Below are 13,472 nucleotides of genomic sequence, written 5' to 3' on the forward strand. Positions count from 1 at the left end.
ATTACTTTATTATTAAGAACATTCTTACAGATTAGATTGGTGAAATAAAATTTTTATGGTACAGAGTGATTTTTTAGTCCTGTTACCCGATTGTTAATGTCTGATAATTTTTTTCTAAGAAAGGGAAATTTTGTTTTGCAACACGAAGTTGGTAGCACTATTCAACAATGGCAAAATATTGTTCAAGAATGAAAACTCGTTCTATGGTAAAAGACATCCTGTTCGTAACACGACCAGAAACAGCACAAAAGTTTATACAGCTCAAGGATAATCAACTCGCATTGCCGTATCTCTACTGGTTGGGCAGTGCTACCAACTTTGAGTCCCAAAACAAAATTTCCCTTTCTTAGAGAAAAATTACCAGACATTAACAATCGGATAACAGGATTAAAAAAAATCACCCTGTATTTTAATAATTAAGCACAATTTCTACTGTTCAACATCTTAATCAGATACATGAAAGTTATACAGAATGAATAACGGTTCAAAACATTGATAAAAACACAAAATTAATAATTTAAAAAAATAAACACACTATAACTTGGTACTGGGGACTTGATCTAAATTAAAACAATCTAAATTAATGCACTGGGGTTTAGAAACAGGGCAAGGAAATTAAGATCCTACCGGTGGGCCTGCTAGTCATATTAGACTTACAGTCGGTAGGCAGGTAGGCCTGTTAGAGTAATGAACACTCCCCCAGGCTGTGTTTATGCTTTATGTGGATCCAGCCTTGGGGAGGAGGTGGAAAAAAATTAATAACGCCTATTTTAAATCTTACAAAGATCATAATATTTTACTGGTACATTTTAATCGAAAAGGAATTACCTGAAAACGGTTATATTACATTATTACCAATTAAGTGGTACTAAAAAAAAAAAGAAGAAAAACGATGACTTTAATATATCAAACTATATTTTATTAATTATGAACAATATATTTTTATCCATATTTATTCACATGTATTAAACAATAATTATATAATTACAACCGTGTTAATAACTATTAACGACATCATTTATTATAAACAGGCAATTAACTTAAATTATTCATTTTAAAAATGTAATAATAATAATAATAATAATAATAATAATAATAATAATAATAATAATAATAGTAGTAATAATGATAATAGTAATAATAATAACTTTAATTAATCAAAAACTAAATAACATACGAAATAAATTATCATTAATTAACTAACTAATTAATTACATAATTATTAATAATAAAATGTCTAATTATAAATTACTTTTTGCTCTTCGTTTCTTTTTACGGTGTATTCACAACTTACGTAAATCTAAAACAAATACCTATAAAACATAAAAAAAAACATATAAATATAAGTAAATATGTGAATATCCTTACGTCCATAAATGTGAAATTATGTAATGTGTATAATATTTAGTAATAAACTACTTTAAATTTAATTACTTAATATTTATATCATAAACAACAGTCTTCAAATTCCTATACACATACTTTGCTTCACCTCTGTAATATACAACTATTCCACCCAAATACAGTATACAGATATTCAAAATAGATAGATACACTTGGTAGAAGTGAATGGATTAACAAAAAGTCACAAGTTAAAAAACAACTTAAATTTTATTAAAGAGAAGACATAAACGTGATGAAAAATGTCGTATTGAGTATTTTAAAAAAAGTAGATTTTTAAAGATACAATGTCAACATCCACAGTACAGCGGTAACTTCTTGATCTTTAATCACAAGTTTCTGAGTTCAAATCCCAGATAAGCTTGGCATTTTTTCATATACTATAGAACTTTCATATCGCATTTCCATATACAATCTTAGTTTATCTGGGTAATTGTTCATTTAAAAAAATGGTATTATCCAAATAGAATGCTATTTAAAACTTTATGAATTTTGAGAATAAGGAATTTTTAGAAAGAAAATCAACCCCAACTGTATTAGTGTATAGCTTTAGATACTTATTTCTAATTTAACATAGTAAAAATCAAAAGAATATTAAATAAGTAACTAAAACAAAGATTACATTCTGAAACAATAGTTTTAAAATTGGTAAAACTAATAAAAATAAATAACCAAAATAAGCTGACGCAACACAGTTGTCGAACTTTCCCACCACACGGTTAAAGCCACATTCTGGGAAAGTCCATAGCTGTGGGTTGTTTCTGATGCAGAGCTTACACACATATACACACAACCTAATTTAAAATATTTATCATTTTATTTAAATATAATATTTTTTTGTATATTTAATTCAAAGATTCTAATTAAAGCACGCTCACATAACGTATTTAATTCGCGTGGGTGTGGCGGTACTAGCAGCGATGGTTAGCACTAACTAAGCTAACGTAAATTCACAACTTACATGGAACATTGCTTGTACAGTTAGCAGACTAGTGTAGCCATGAGGCTAAACGACCCAAGTACGACCGAGTGATTGAGGCCAAACCGAGTTACTTTTTCACACTTTAAATAATATTCATTTATTTAATTCTACCGCTCGGACATTTCTACATAGACAACTGCAACAGCTGTACATTAGTGTTACCAACCATTGAAATATTAACTAAATTAAATAAAATAAATAATTAATATTGAGAGTGTAAAAAATAAATTTGGTCGGCAACCCTGTAGAATTTCAACTTCCCTGGTCCAAGAGAACGAGGTCACAAGGAAAAAGAGAAATTCCAAGGTGATGGACTGCAGCAATAGCACTCGTTGCGGTGACAGGAGGTACCTATTGATGAAGTATCCTACTTGGCCACTAGTTTAGAGCATTTTTTGGTGCAGGGGTGCGATTTTGGAAATTTTTTATTTCGCAAATATTGTAATTTTTAATTAAAAAATGTGCCTAACAAAAATATGACGTTAACCGGGCAAAATCTCGAAATAATGCAGGTGACCTTGCTCTACAGCCTCACCCCCTTGAACTTTTAAGTTGAAAATTTAATGGCATTAAGGCCCGATACATAGAAATAATTCAGTACTTCTGTGATTAAAGAGGCCAATATCATGAAAACACACATACACACACACACACATACACACACAGAGAGAGAGAGAGAGGGGGGGAACATTCATCCGGAAAATTTCCATTTGGTTCTGGTTTTTTGGGTTCCTAGGTGTCAAAACATGAAGATCCGATGAAAACCACGTACGCCCAAATTGGACCAATTAGAGCTACAGCGCTATCTAGACAAGAAAGTCATAATTAAGGTACAGTAATGCACCTCATCCTATGATTACAAAACAGGACCATGTGCAAAATAATTGGTACCTCATGTTGACATCTTCATGAAACTGGTTGTTCGATTCTGTTTGATCAATTTAATTTCTGTTTGTCAATTTATTTAAAGACATCTTTGTATCGATTTTTCATAAATGTAATTTATTAGATTTTCTAATGTAAATTATTTTGTTTAATCTTATAATCCAATATCTTTGAGATCCAATATCCTTAAATCCACTTTTATTATCAGTAGAGATGAGTTACAAATGATTGTGAGTTTTCACAGTGACTGAAATGGGATTACCTAATTGTAACTATTTTACAAAAATTGGAGCAGCTGTTTTCAAATTAGTAGCACATACATATATTTTTGTACAAACATGCCATACATTTGTCAATTATAAAATAGGTAAATAATATATCTCTATTGTTGTTGTACGTTACATGTGATTATAATTGGTGATATTTTTTATACGTGCAAAAAAAAAAAAATTATATTCTCAACAACAAAAATGTTGGTACGCATGAGTTGATTTATATGCAAGCCTGGAAGAATACTTACTAATGAACATCGATTCTCATGCTAGAATCATTAAGCAAACATACAAATTTAATCACATGAACAACAAATATGTAAAACGTTAATGTGCCAAGTTAAATACGTGCATAAAAAAATACTTCCTAATGATTACCAGTGGTGGGTATGGTTCATCTCCATATCTGAAAATGGAACTCTCGTCAAATTTCAATCGCATAAAAAATTATGGTTTGAGAAAACCATGTGGTAGTCAGTCAATGCATTCAAAATTTATAAAGGAATAAAAAACATAGATTTTGACTGAAAAACATATACCTGCACTAACAGTGCACTATTTGGTGTACAAACTGATGATCTTATATAGACCTTTAAAATATTAATATAAATTTTTTTTTCAAATAATTAAACTGTTGATTTGAATAAGCGCTTTCAAACCTGTGATGATCATAAATACTGTATTGATGAGTTATAAAAAAAATATTTAAATATAAATTGTTTTAAAAGGTTACTTACACTACCATCAGAAGCACTAGCTCCAACTTTATCGCCTCTTGAATTCCAACAGACTTCGAAAATACCTCCAGTTCCCTTGTAACTGTGGACCAACTGTCCGCTCTAATATTTAAAAAAAAGCAAATAAAACTTTGTTAAAAATAGTTTAAAATATTACAAAAATATAAGAAATCTGTCTGTTAAATTATGAAAATCTTTAAATAGCTTGTCAACATTAGAATACTAGTTAAGAAGTTTAGAATTCATGTTGTCCTCCAATACTAGAAAGCAGCTTAAAAAAAAAACAATGTTCTGCTTAGTATTTAATTCTATACCAAATATGTAAATGAGAGAAATTTTGTTTCAAACCTTAACAATGAAGAGCTGTATGCTCTTCATTTTGATGTTACTGTTGTATAAGTCAAATAAAATCATTTGTTTTATTAGGTTAGGTTTTTGTAATGTAAATAGAGAACTAAACATTTAAAAACAGTAGCATGATTCTAGGGAAGAAACCCTAAAAATTGTTACAAACTTAGAAGTAACAATGATAAAAACTCATTAAATAAAATTTCAAATATATATATTTAAAAAAAACTAATGAACCACTAAATAGAATTTGAAAGTGATGACCTATTTCAGTTGACATCACACAAATAAGACAAACTGAAACCTTGGCTGTTCTGATTTAACATCAGGCAAGTTAATCTTCTAATGTTTGTTAATTAGACAACGTTAATGCCAGATTAGCAAAACTCTTTTAACGTAGAGGAGTTTTTAACTATCTGTTAACATTTAATTAACAATAATTGTAAGAACCTTGCTTCACAGTATACTACCTGATCGGCTAATGCATTTCACTTTAAGCGACAGATACATTAATAGAGACATTGTTTATAAGTTAGATATTTGTTTATTTGATGTAGATTATGTTTTATCGTTAATCCATAATTTACGGCGGCGACAATTATGCAATATTTATAATGAACACTTTATAATTATTTATATTATATTAATAGAAATTAGATTAAATTATCTTTTTTTTTTTAATAAGTAATTTTTTTTAAATAAAAAGAAGTGGCTACAGGATTCACACAAATATTAACATAATAAAGAATAAGTACACTGGATATCACGTCTGAACAACAGTATACAACAATTTAAGTGTATTTTAAGTTTAATCACCTAATGATTAGGGTAATTACCCTCAAAAAGGTCTTTTTTTTTTCCTGTTTAGCATCTGGGAATTATCATTCAGGTATTACTTCAGAGGTTGAATGAAGATGATATGTATGAGTGTAAATGAAGTGTAGTCTTGTATAGTGGTGGTTAAGAGATGTATGAGATGATGTGTGGTTAACTGAAACCCAACCATCAAAGAACATCGGTATCTGTCTAGTATTCAAATTCATATAAAAGTAACTGCCTTTACTAGGACTTGCAACGCTGGAACTTCCAAATCAGCTGATTTGGGAAGACACGTTCACCACTAGACTAACCCAGTGGGTTCCTCAAAAAGTTATACTGCATTAAAAATCCACTGTAACAAAAAACTTAGTTTTTTCCGCCGTTTTATTTTACAAGCCGCTTTTTTATTTGTTTTTTCATACACTTGTTTTGTAGTGTATGAAATAACTTATGAAATTCAGTTATAAATAATATAAATAAGAAGGTGATAAAACCAACCCTGACAACTATAGGGGAATTTCCTTACTAGATTGCACTTAAAATTCTATCAAGAATAATTTACAACAGAATCAAAGACCGACTGGAACAAGAACTAGGGGAATACAAGGGGGATTTAGACCATGGCGAGGCTGCCCAGAACAAATTCTAAATTTAAAATTAATTTTAAGGTATCATAAACTAAGGAATAAACAACTGGTAGTGACTTTTATTAATTTCAAGAAAGCATATGATTGTGTACATCGAGAATCCCTGCTAAAAATCCTGAGAAATTTAGGGCTTCACCCAAAACTAGTCAAAATCATCGGATTACCACTAACGGATACCAAATCAAAGGTTAAATTCAGGGGAGAAATATCTGATCCACTCGACATCAAAACCGGACTGAGACAAGGAGATGGACTGTCACCGCTTTTATTCAACTGTGTCCTTGAATTTATAATACGGGATTGGAAAAAATTAAATAAAGATAACGTTAAAATAGGAAAAGATATCTCAGTAAATTGCCTAGGCTTTGCGGACGATTTAGCCCTACAAGCCCAAAATATAGAAGAGCCCAGATACAAACTGTCAACACTGAAAGAGATTGCAGGAAAAATTGGTCTAAAAATTTCATACGAAAAACCAAAATTATGGTGAGACCCGCTATGCATAAGGAAAGTAAAAATAAACAATAATGACATAGAACTAGTAGAAAACTTTAAATATTTGGGGGAAAAAATCATGCACAACCTCCAAGAAAATCCAAACTGGAATGAAAGAATAAATAAACTCATCAAAGCCACAATAAAAACACAAAACATCTATAACAAAAAATGCATGTCCATAAACACAAAAATAAGACATTATAACTCAGTTATCCAACCAGAAATACTTTACGGATGCGAAACCGTATTTGGACCGTACCAGACAAGGTTTACCGACAAACTGTAAAAGATTGAAAGACAGATTCTACGACGATGCATCGGGAAAAACATTAAAAAAGATGGGATTTAGAGAATTATTCCGAACGAAGAGATTTACAAAACGATCATCCCGATAACTAATAAATTTAAAAAGAAGAGAATTTCCTTTCTAGGACATATTTTCAGAAAGGAAGAGACCAGACTTATCAGGCGGAAAATCGAACTTTTCTGGAACAAGAACAGCAGACCGAACCGGTTATACGAAGTACAGAAAGACATGGAGGAATTAGACGTAACCCGTGAAAACTTAAAAACGAAAACCGGAAACTATGAGAAATTAAAAGATAAAGAAACAAGATTCCTATCAAAACCCAAGAAAACAATAAGCCGGGGGTGTACTCTGAACAAGAAAGGGCAAGAAGATCTGAAACCCTTAGAAATTACTGGCAAAAAAGAAAAGCTGAAAAACAACAAATCAACAAGAAAAGAAAGAACTTGCCAAAAAAAAATGAACTGAAGTGATCCATTATGGTCTTAAAAGTAAAAAAAAAATATATATATATAAATAAAAAACAGATTAAAAGTTTCTTTTTCAAAAGAGAAAGTAATAGTGTTACTTTTACTTCACCATGACATTTCTTCTTGTTTTTTATTAGTTGATTTCGATACATAATAATGAAGAAATTTTGTCCTTTATTAGAAAAAAAATTGAATATTTAACATCAACACATATAATGCAAATTACCTATAACAAAAACTGCAAAATTGTTTTGGTTTACTAGAGAAATGCAAAAATAAATTAACAAAAAATATACCTGTGTAGACCATATATGAACGCATTTGTCAAAACTGCCAGATGCAAGAAATTTACCATCAGGTGAGAAAGCAACACTGTAAACAGGTTCAGTATGTTTTGTTAAAGTATGAATGCAGGCACCACGTTCAACATCCCATAAACGAACCGTTGAATCAAATGATGCGCTGAAAATAATTTCATTTCATCAATAAAAATAAATTAAGTTTTTTTTAATAATTGTATAAATAAAGTAATTATATGACTGTACCTCAAAAAAAATAATAAAGAGATAAAAATGATTCACCATACTTTACAGAAAACCCTAAAAAATTATAGTCCAACAGGATAATAGATCTTTGAAGAAAGAATTTAATAATAATTTCACATATAGTAATGAAATGTTCTGAATGAACATTTTATAGTTCACTGGATATTCCAAATGCTATACTATTCTTGAGATGGTTGACAAAAAGCTTTCCTTAGGGAAGCCTAAGATAAATCTAGGATTATCTTTAATATCTTGAAGAAGAATAATTTTTTGAAGCATATGTGTATTTTGACCTAGCAATAATATGCTTGGTTTTGAATGAAGTAGTCAACTGAATCTCAGACAACCCGATAGTTTGCAACTCTAAACTGATGGCATGCTACAAGCATCCTACTGGATATTCAATGAATCAATTCCTGCATATCACCAAAATTAACAACACCGTATGCAATACACTGTTAATATTTTTTAGCAGCTAAAAATAACTTAGCAGATGATACGACTTCAAGTATAAAAAAGTATCTGTACATTTATACACTGGTCCTACTTTGGTTAAGATACCGTCATCTTCTATAAGATTTTCCAGCAGGACAGATTAAAAATACCTGGAAAACCCTTGAAATGTTTTATCTTGGAAAAAGAATTGTTTGTATCATTTTACAGTGACTCCTCTCAGGGGACTGAGAGGAGTCATTTTTCATTTTGCTTTTCATCAAGGTAGATTTCTGAAACTGTGCAAAGGAATGTGAGGATTTGTAGTTAGTTTATCCATATTTATATTATTTAAAGGGGCTGATACTGCTTATCAGACCAATACGGGGGCATAGTTTTCCATCTAATGGCGTACGAAAGATACAACATAGGTCTGACATGCCAACTGTTACTGCTGCTGCCAACGGGTAGTACTAAATAACGTATACCCACATGAAATGTAATTTTTTTAAATTAAAATTTTATTTATAACTTTTCTTCTAGAAAAAATATAAATAAAAAAGAAAATATATGTACGTTATTGAATATATCACAGTTCAGTATATTGTAACTTGTCACAAATAATTAATAAAAACCATCTTTGAACACACCAAAATAGCAAAACTAACTTAATAAAGACTTAATTAATATAAACGTTTCAAATTCCTTGATATGTCGTCAGTTAAAATCAGGGAATCCATTACGAACATATTATCTACTTACTCCCTGACAATTTTTACCGTCGTGTAAAAACTAGTAATTGTCATCAGTTTAAGGGTACTGTGCACTGTGAAGATGTAAAAACATAAAAAAATTCTGTTTTATTATGTTTCAATAAGTATATATACAAATGAATTCCTATACATAGGTACCAAATAGGTGCGCTTGAGATAGGGTATCGATCCATTTACAAAATAACCCATTGTCATTCAATGTAAACCGATTAGTGCTAACAAGTACAGGTTGACTGAATGGTTAATTGTTCCTGCAAACTGTATTAACACAAACTAGACCTCACTAGATACAGTGTGCACAAGCAACAGCCCATAAGTGATCCAAGTTCCATCTACAAGTTAGGAATCTTTCTCCGCTTTATTTAGAAAATGCTTTAGAAAAATTTTATTACATACATATTAAAAAAATAAGTAAAACAAACCTGGCTAGAATGAGATTCATATTCGGATTGGCAGTGCCAGGACCAGTAGGACTCCACTTTATCGTATATATTTCTTTGCTATGCGCTTGTAGATCATGTACACAAGTATCCTGTTTCATTGACCAAATTTTTAATGTCATGTCATCCGAGCATGAGGCTAGTAAATTACCTTGTGGATCCCATTTAATTGCATTTACTTCATTCTAAAAAAAAATATATATATAAAATCTTTACAAAAGCCGTAAAGCACAGAGTATAAGAAAAGTGTATGCTAACAATTAATTAAGTATGAATACAGATTAGAAAGTGTCAATTAATACTTTTAACAGTATTAAACAGTAAGTCAAACTGTTCAAGTAGCATCTCCGCTATTTTCTTAATCACAACAATTTGAAGTGTTTCTTGTCTTTATAAAATAGTATGGTTAATGGAAAAAAAATAATAAATTTCTTAAAAGAACTTATTTCTTATATAGTATGTGCAACAAAAAAAATATTTCTTTGCCAAAATAAATGAATAAACAAAAGTACAACCTAACTAGCACTGGGTTGGGAGGAATATGAACCTCAGAACTGTGTGAATTGATTGATGTGTAATAAATGGGACCTACAAATTTACGAGAGCATTTAATTTTACAAATAGGAAGATCAAAACATCGGCCATTACCAGTAATTAAGGAATTTTTTTACGAAATTCTGTGAAAAAATTTCTGGGTTGTTCAATTGTCAAATAAAATTCTCTGGTTTCTAGATTGAGGAGTCAATTCAAGAAACGTTCAGTGGAATGCATTCTAAATATAAAGCTCTGTAGTAACAACATTTTTTACAGGCATAAATGGAATGCAATGCTAATACTCATTTGATCTGGTTAAATGAATTTAGACCGACTTCAAATATTCAAATCAAAATCAGGATGACGTTAATTAATTACAGCTCTGGGAAGTTGTAAAATGAATGGTACCCATGAAAAGGAATAAGTGCGACGATTGATACAGTATAATTTTGAGGCAAGTAATAAATTTACAATGATGATATCACTTATAAGGATTGTCATTACCATTCTACAAAATGATAAAAGAAGCTAACAATAACTATATTCCTCTTCATTTAATTTAAGTTGATGTTATAGATGAACAGCGAATAGATATAATTATTCCATTTTTAGAATGTGTAATCGGTCGGAGATATCGATCTGTGATCACATCTGCACGACATGAGCAAGGCTTTTTGTACATACAATTATCTTAAGAGAGTGGTTGGCTTATTTATGGAGATTTGTTCCTGAAACTGAAGGATTCATGGAGACTATGTCATAGCAATATAAAATTACTGCAAGCATAATGTGCACGAAGAACAAATTTAAACGAAGATTACTTAGCACAACAGCAAATTGTAAAATTTTGGCACCTATAGAATACCCAGTACGACCTATCTTACTAATCTACGATACTATCACATAAACCATTTATGAAATAATCGAAATCGGACATACTTGAGTGGCCAAGATAGTTCATCAGAAGTTAGCTGTTATCCACAAAGTCACCGACAACTCATTTTTATATGACAAATAAAAAATCAATGTTCTCAAAAATATTATGTTTCTGTACTACAACGGAACTGAACCATTCTCTCTGAAACAAATTATTCCTATCGACCATTCAGATATTTTTTTGACAGATAAGATTCGCAATATTAAATACTGGATAAATATAACTGTCAAAAAATACCAATAACATTCAAGCCATCTGAAACGAAAAGATTGCAAATGCTCCAATCTAATTAAAAAAGTAACAGTCCCTTTAGTAATTTCAGAAATTGGAGTTCATTTTAGCTTCAAAACTTCACAGTCCCTTTAGTAATTTCAGAAATTGGAGTTCATTTTAGCTTCAAAACTTCAAACATTTTATACCAAACCAAACACATGCATATAGCTACAGAATCAGGCATTTTAAACTTATCCTCTTCAATAAACTGCATGCAAACTTTTTAAACATAAAAAAAACTTAAAAAACGAATGACATACATTACTTTTCTTAATACTCTAAAAGAAAGCCTATGAAAATAATACTAAAAATTCCTTACCGTATGTCCTTGGAATGATTTAATAGGTTTATCTACATTTAATTTGCAAACGTGTATACACTGATCGGTACTACACGATGCAAAACTATTATTGGTTTGCCAATCTACATCCAACGCCGGTGCGGAATGAAACGAAAACTGTTGTGTACACTGTCCACTAGCTGCATCCCAAATAATTGTTGTCTGCATTTAGAAAAAAATAAAAACAAATTTTAATTAAAATAACTTTACAACATTAAAATTTATTTTATAAAGTAGAATGCGTGCACAAATATAATTAATTTTTTCTTATATTTTCCCTTTTTACATTGGGATTTATCCACGGTAATTTACAAACGGTCAGAGATATCGATGTGCAACTCACATCTGCATGACATGATCCAGCAATTTGTAGATAAGAGTTGTTAAGATAGAGAACGGTTGGCTTACTCAAGGATATTTATTTCCAGAGACTGAAGGATTTATGGAGACTATGTCGTAGCGATAAGAAATTACTAAAAGCATATTGTGCGTGAAGAATAAATTAAAGTGAAGACTTCTCAGCGCAATAGCAAACTGTAAAATTTCATGAAATTTGCTAATTAATATTCCCTTTAGTAATTTCATAAACTGGAGTTATACCTAAACATTTTAGCACCAAAACTTTAAACATTCTATACCAAACTTGAATTCATGCATACAGCTACACAAGCTGTATGCAGTCATTTTAACGTGTTCTGATCAATAAAATTCAATTTTGTTTTTAATCAAAAAAATTCTCTTCTTACCAATTTCAATGGGATGTCTCCAAAAAAAAGAAAAAACATTAGATTAAATAATCTTACGGCAGAAACAAAAAAAAATATTAAAAAAGGTAATAAAACAGACTTTACAAGATAAAAAGGTAAAGAAAATTAAAAAAAAAAGAAAAATATTAATAAGTATTTTGCTAGTTATTTTATAAACTTTACATTTTAAAGGTCATCCCGTAAATGTCTATATACAATTAATTCATCCTTAATTTGGCAACAAACTGAAAAGTTGATGTTTAAAAAGAAGCGGCTAATCGTTATTTTCTTTTATTTTTCAACCTCTATTTTATTCCATTTAAATGTTATTTCATTTTAACTTTTTAATTTCATTAATTAAAAAATCCGAAAAAGCAGGAAAGAGCGTTTTGATAAAGATTTTTAAAATGCAGAGAAAATTGTTTAAAAAAAATACGATAACAGAAAAATATTAGGTTATATTATCATTTTACTACAACAATCCAATACTAACCTGTGATGCAAAGATTCCTCAATCTTCAATGATTTTTTTTTGTATAAATAAATGTATTTCTGTTTAAAAAAATCTACATTAAGTTAACAAGAAAAACCAATACAATATGACCACCTGAAGAACAATTATCAAAATTAAAAATTTAATGAAGAGTAAGATTAATATTATTTTGGAAAATAATTACAAATGAAAATCTCCTACTTCTTAGAAATCGGTTAAGAACTATTTCAATCTTTAACACAATGTATCCTATGAACATTAATGCATCTCTTTATATTTTCATATGATTTTTTAACGTATTGGGATGTTTCATACTAATCAAGAGATTAGTATTCACTTTAATTCTTAGTTCTTGGTAAATAATCCGCACAAAGTGCCTCACAACTTAAAACCATTTTTGTATGTTTAGTTTATAATACTTCTGCATGAATATACAAGAAAAGAGCTAGTCATAAATAAACTTACTGTTTTGAATAATTTCCAAATATTACATTCTTGTACTTTTATGAGAATCTCTGTTTTGATTGGGTGTTTTTATTATACAGTGCATGATACATTCAGTCTAGAAGAAGAAGAAGAGAAGAATATATTTA

The 13,472-nt window shown here is 29.8% G+C and overlaps 1 protein-coding gene across 1 annotated transcript in view; it reads right to left on the reverse strand.

The window, feature by feature from the left end:
* Positions 1-1,068: 1,068 nt before the first annotated feature.
* The window catches only part of LOC142333064 (F-box-like/WD repeat-containing protein TBL1XR1), a 39,944-nt gene continuing 27,540 nt past the window's right edge, over positions 1,069-13,472 (reverse strand). Inside the window, exons 7-11 of the mRNA XM_075379885.1 lie at positions 11,620-11,802; positions 9,539-9,741; positions 7,663-7,828; positions 4,278-4,379; positions 1,069-1,313 (exon numbers count right to left, since the gene is read on the reverse strand). Coding sequence (XP_075236000.1) covers positions 1,284-1,313; positions 4,278-4,379; positions 7,663-7,828; positions 9,539-9,741; positions 11,620-11,802 — 684 coding nt within the window. The 3' untranslated portion in view covers positions 1,069-1,283. The remainder of the gene's footprint in view (positions 1,314-4,277; positions 4,380-7,662; positions 7,829-9,538; positions 9,742-11,619; positions 11,803-13,472) is intronic.

The sequence above is a fragment of the Lycorma delicatula genome, chromosome 12, assembly GCF_047948215.1.
Source record: "Lycorma delicatula isolate Av1 chromosome 12, ASM4794821v1, whole genome shotgun sequence".
In the NCBI taxonomy this organism is placed as follows: domain Eukaryota; kingdom Metazoa; phylum Arthropoda; class Insecta; order Hemiptera; family Fulgoridae; genus Lycorma; species Lycorma delicatula.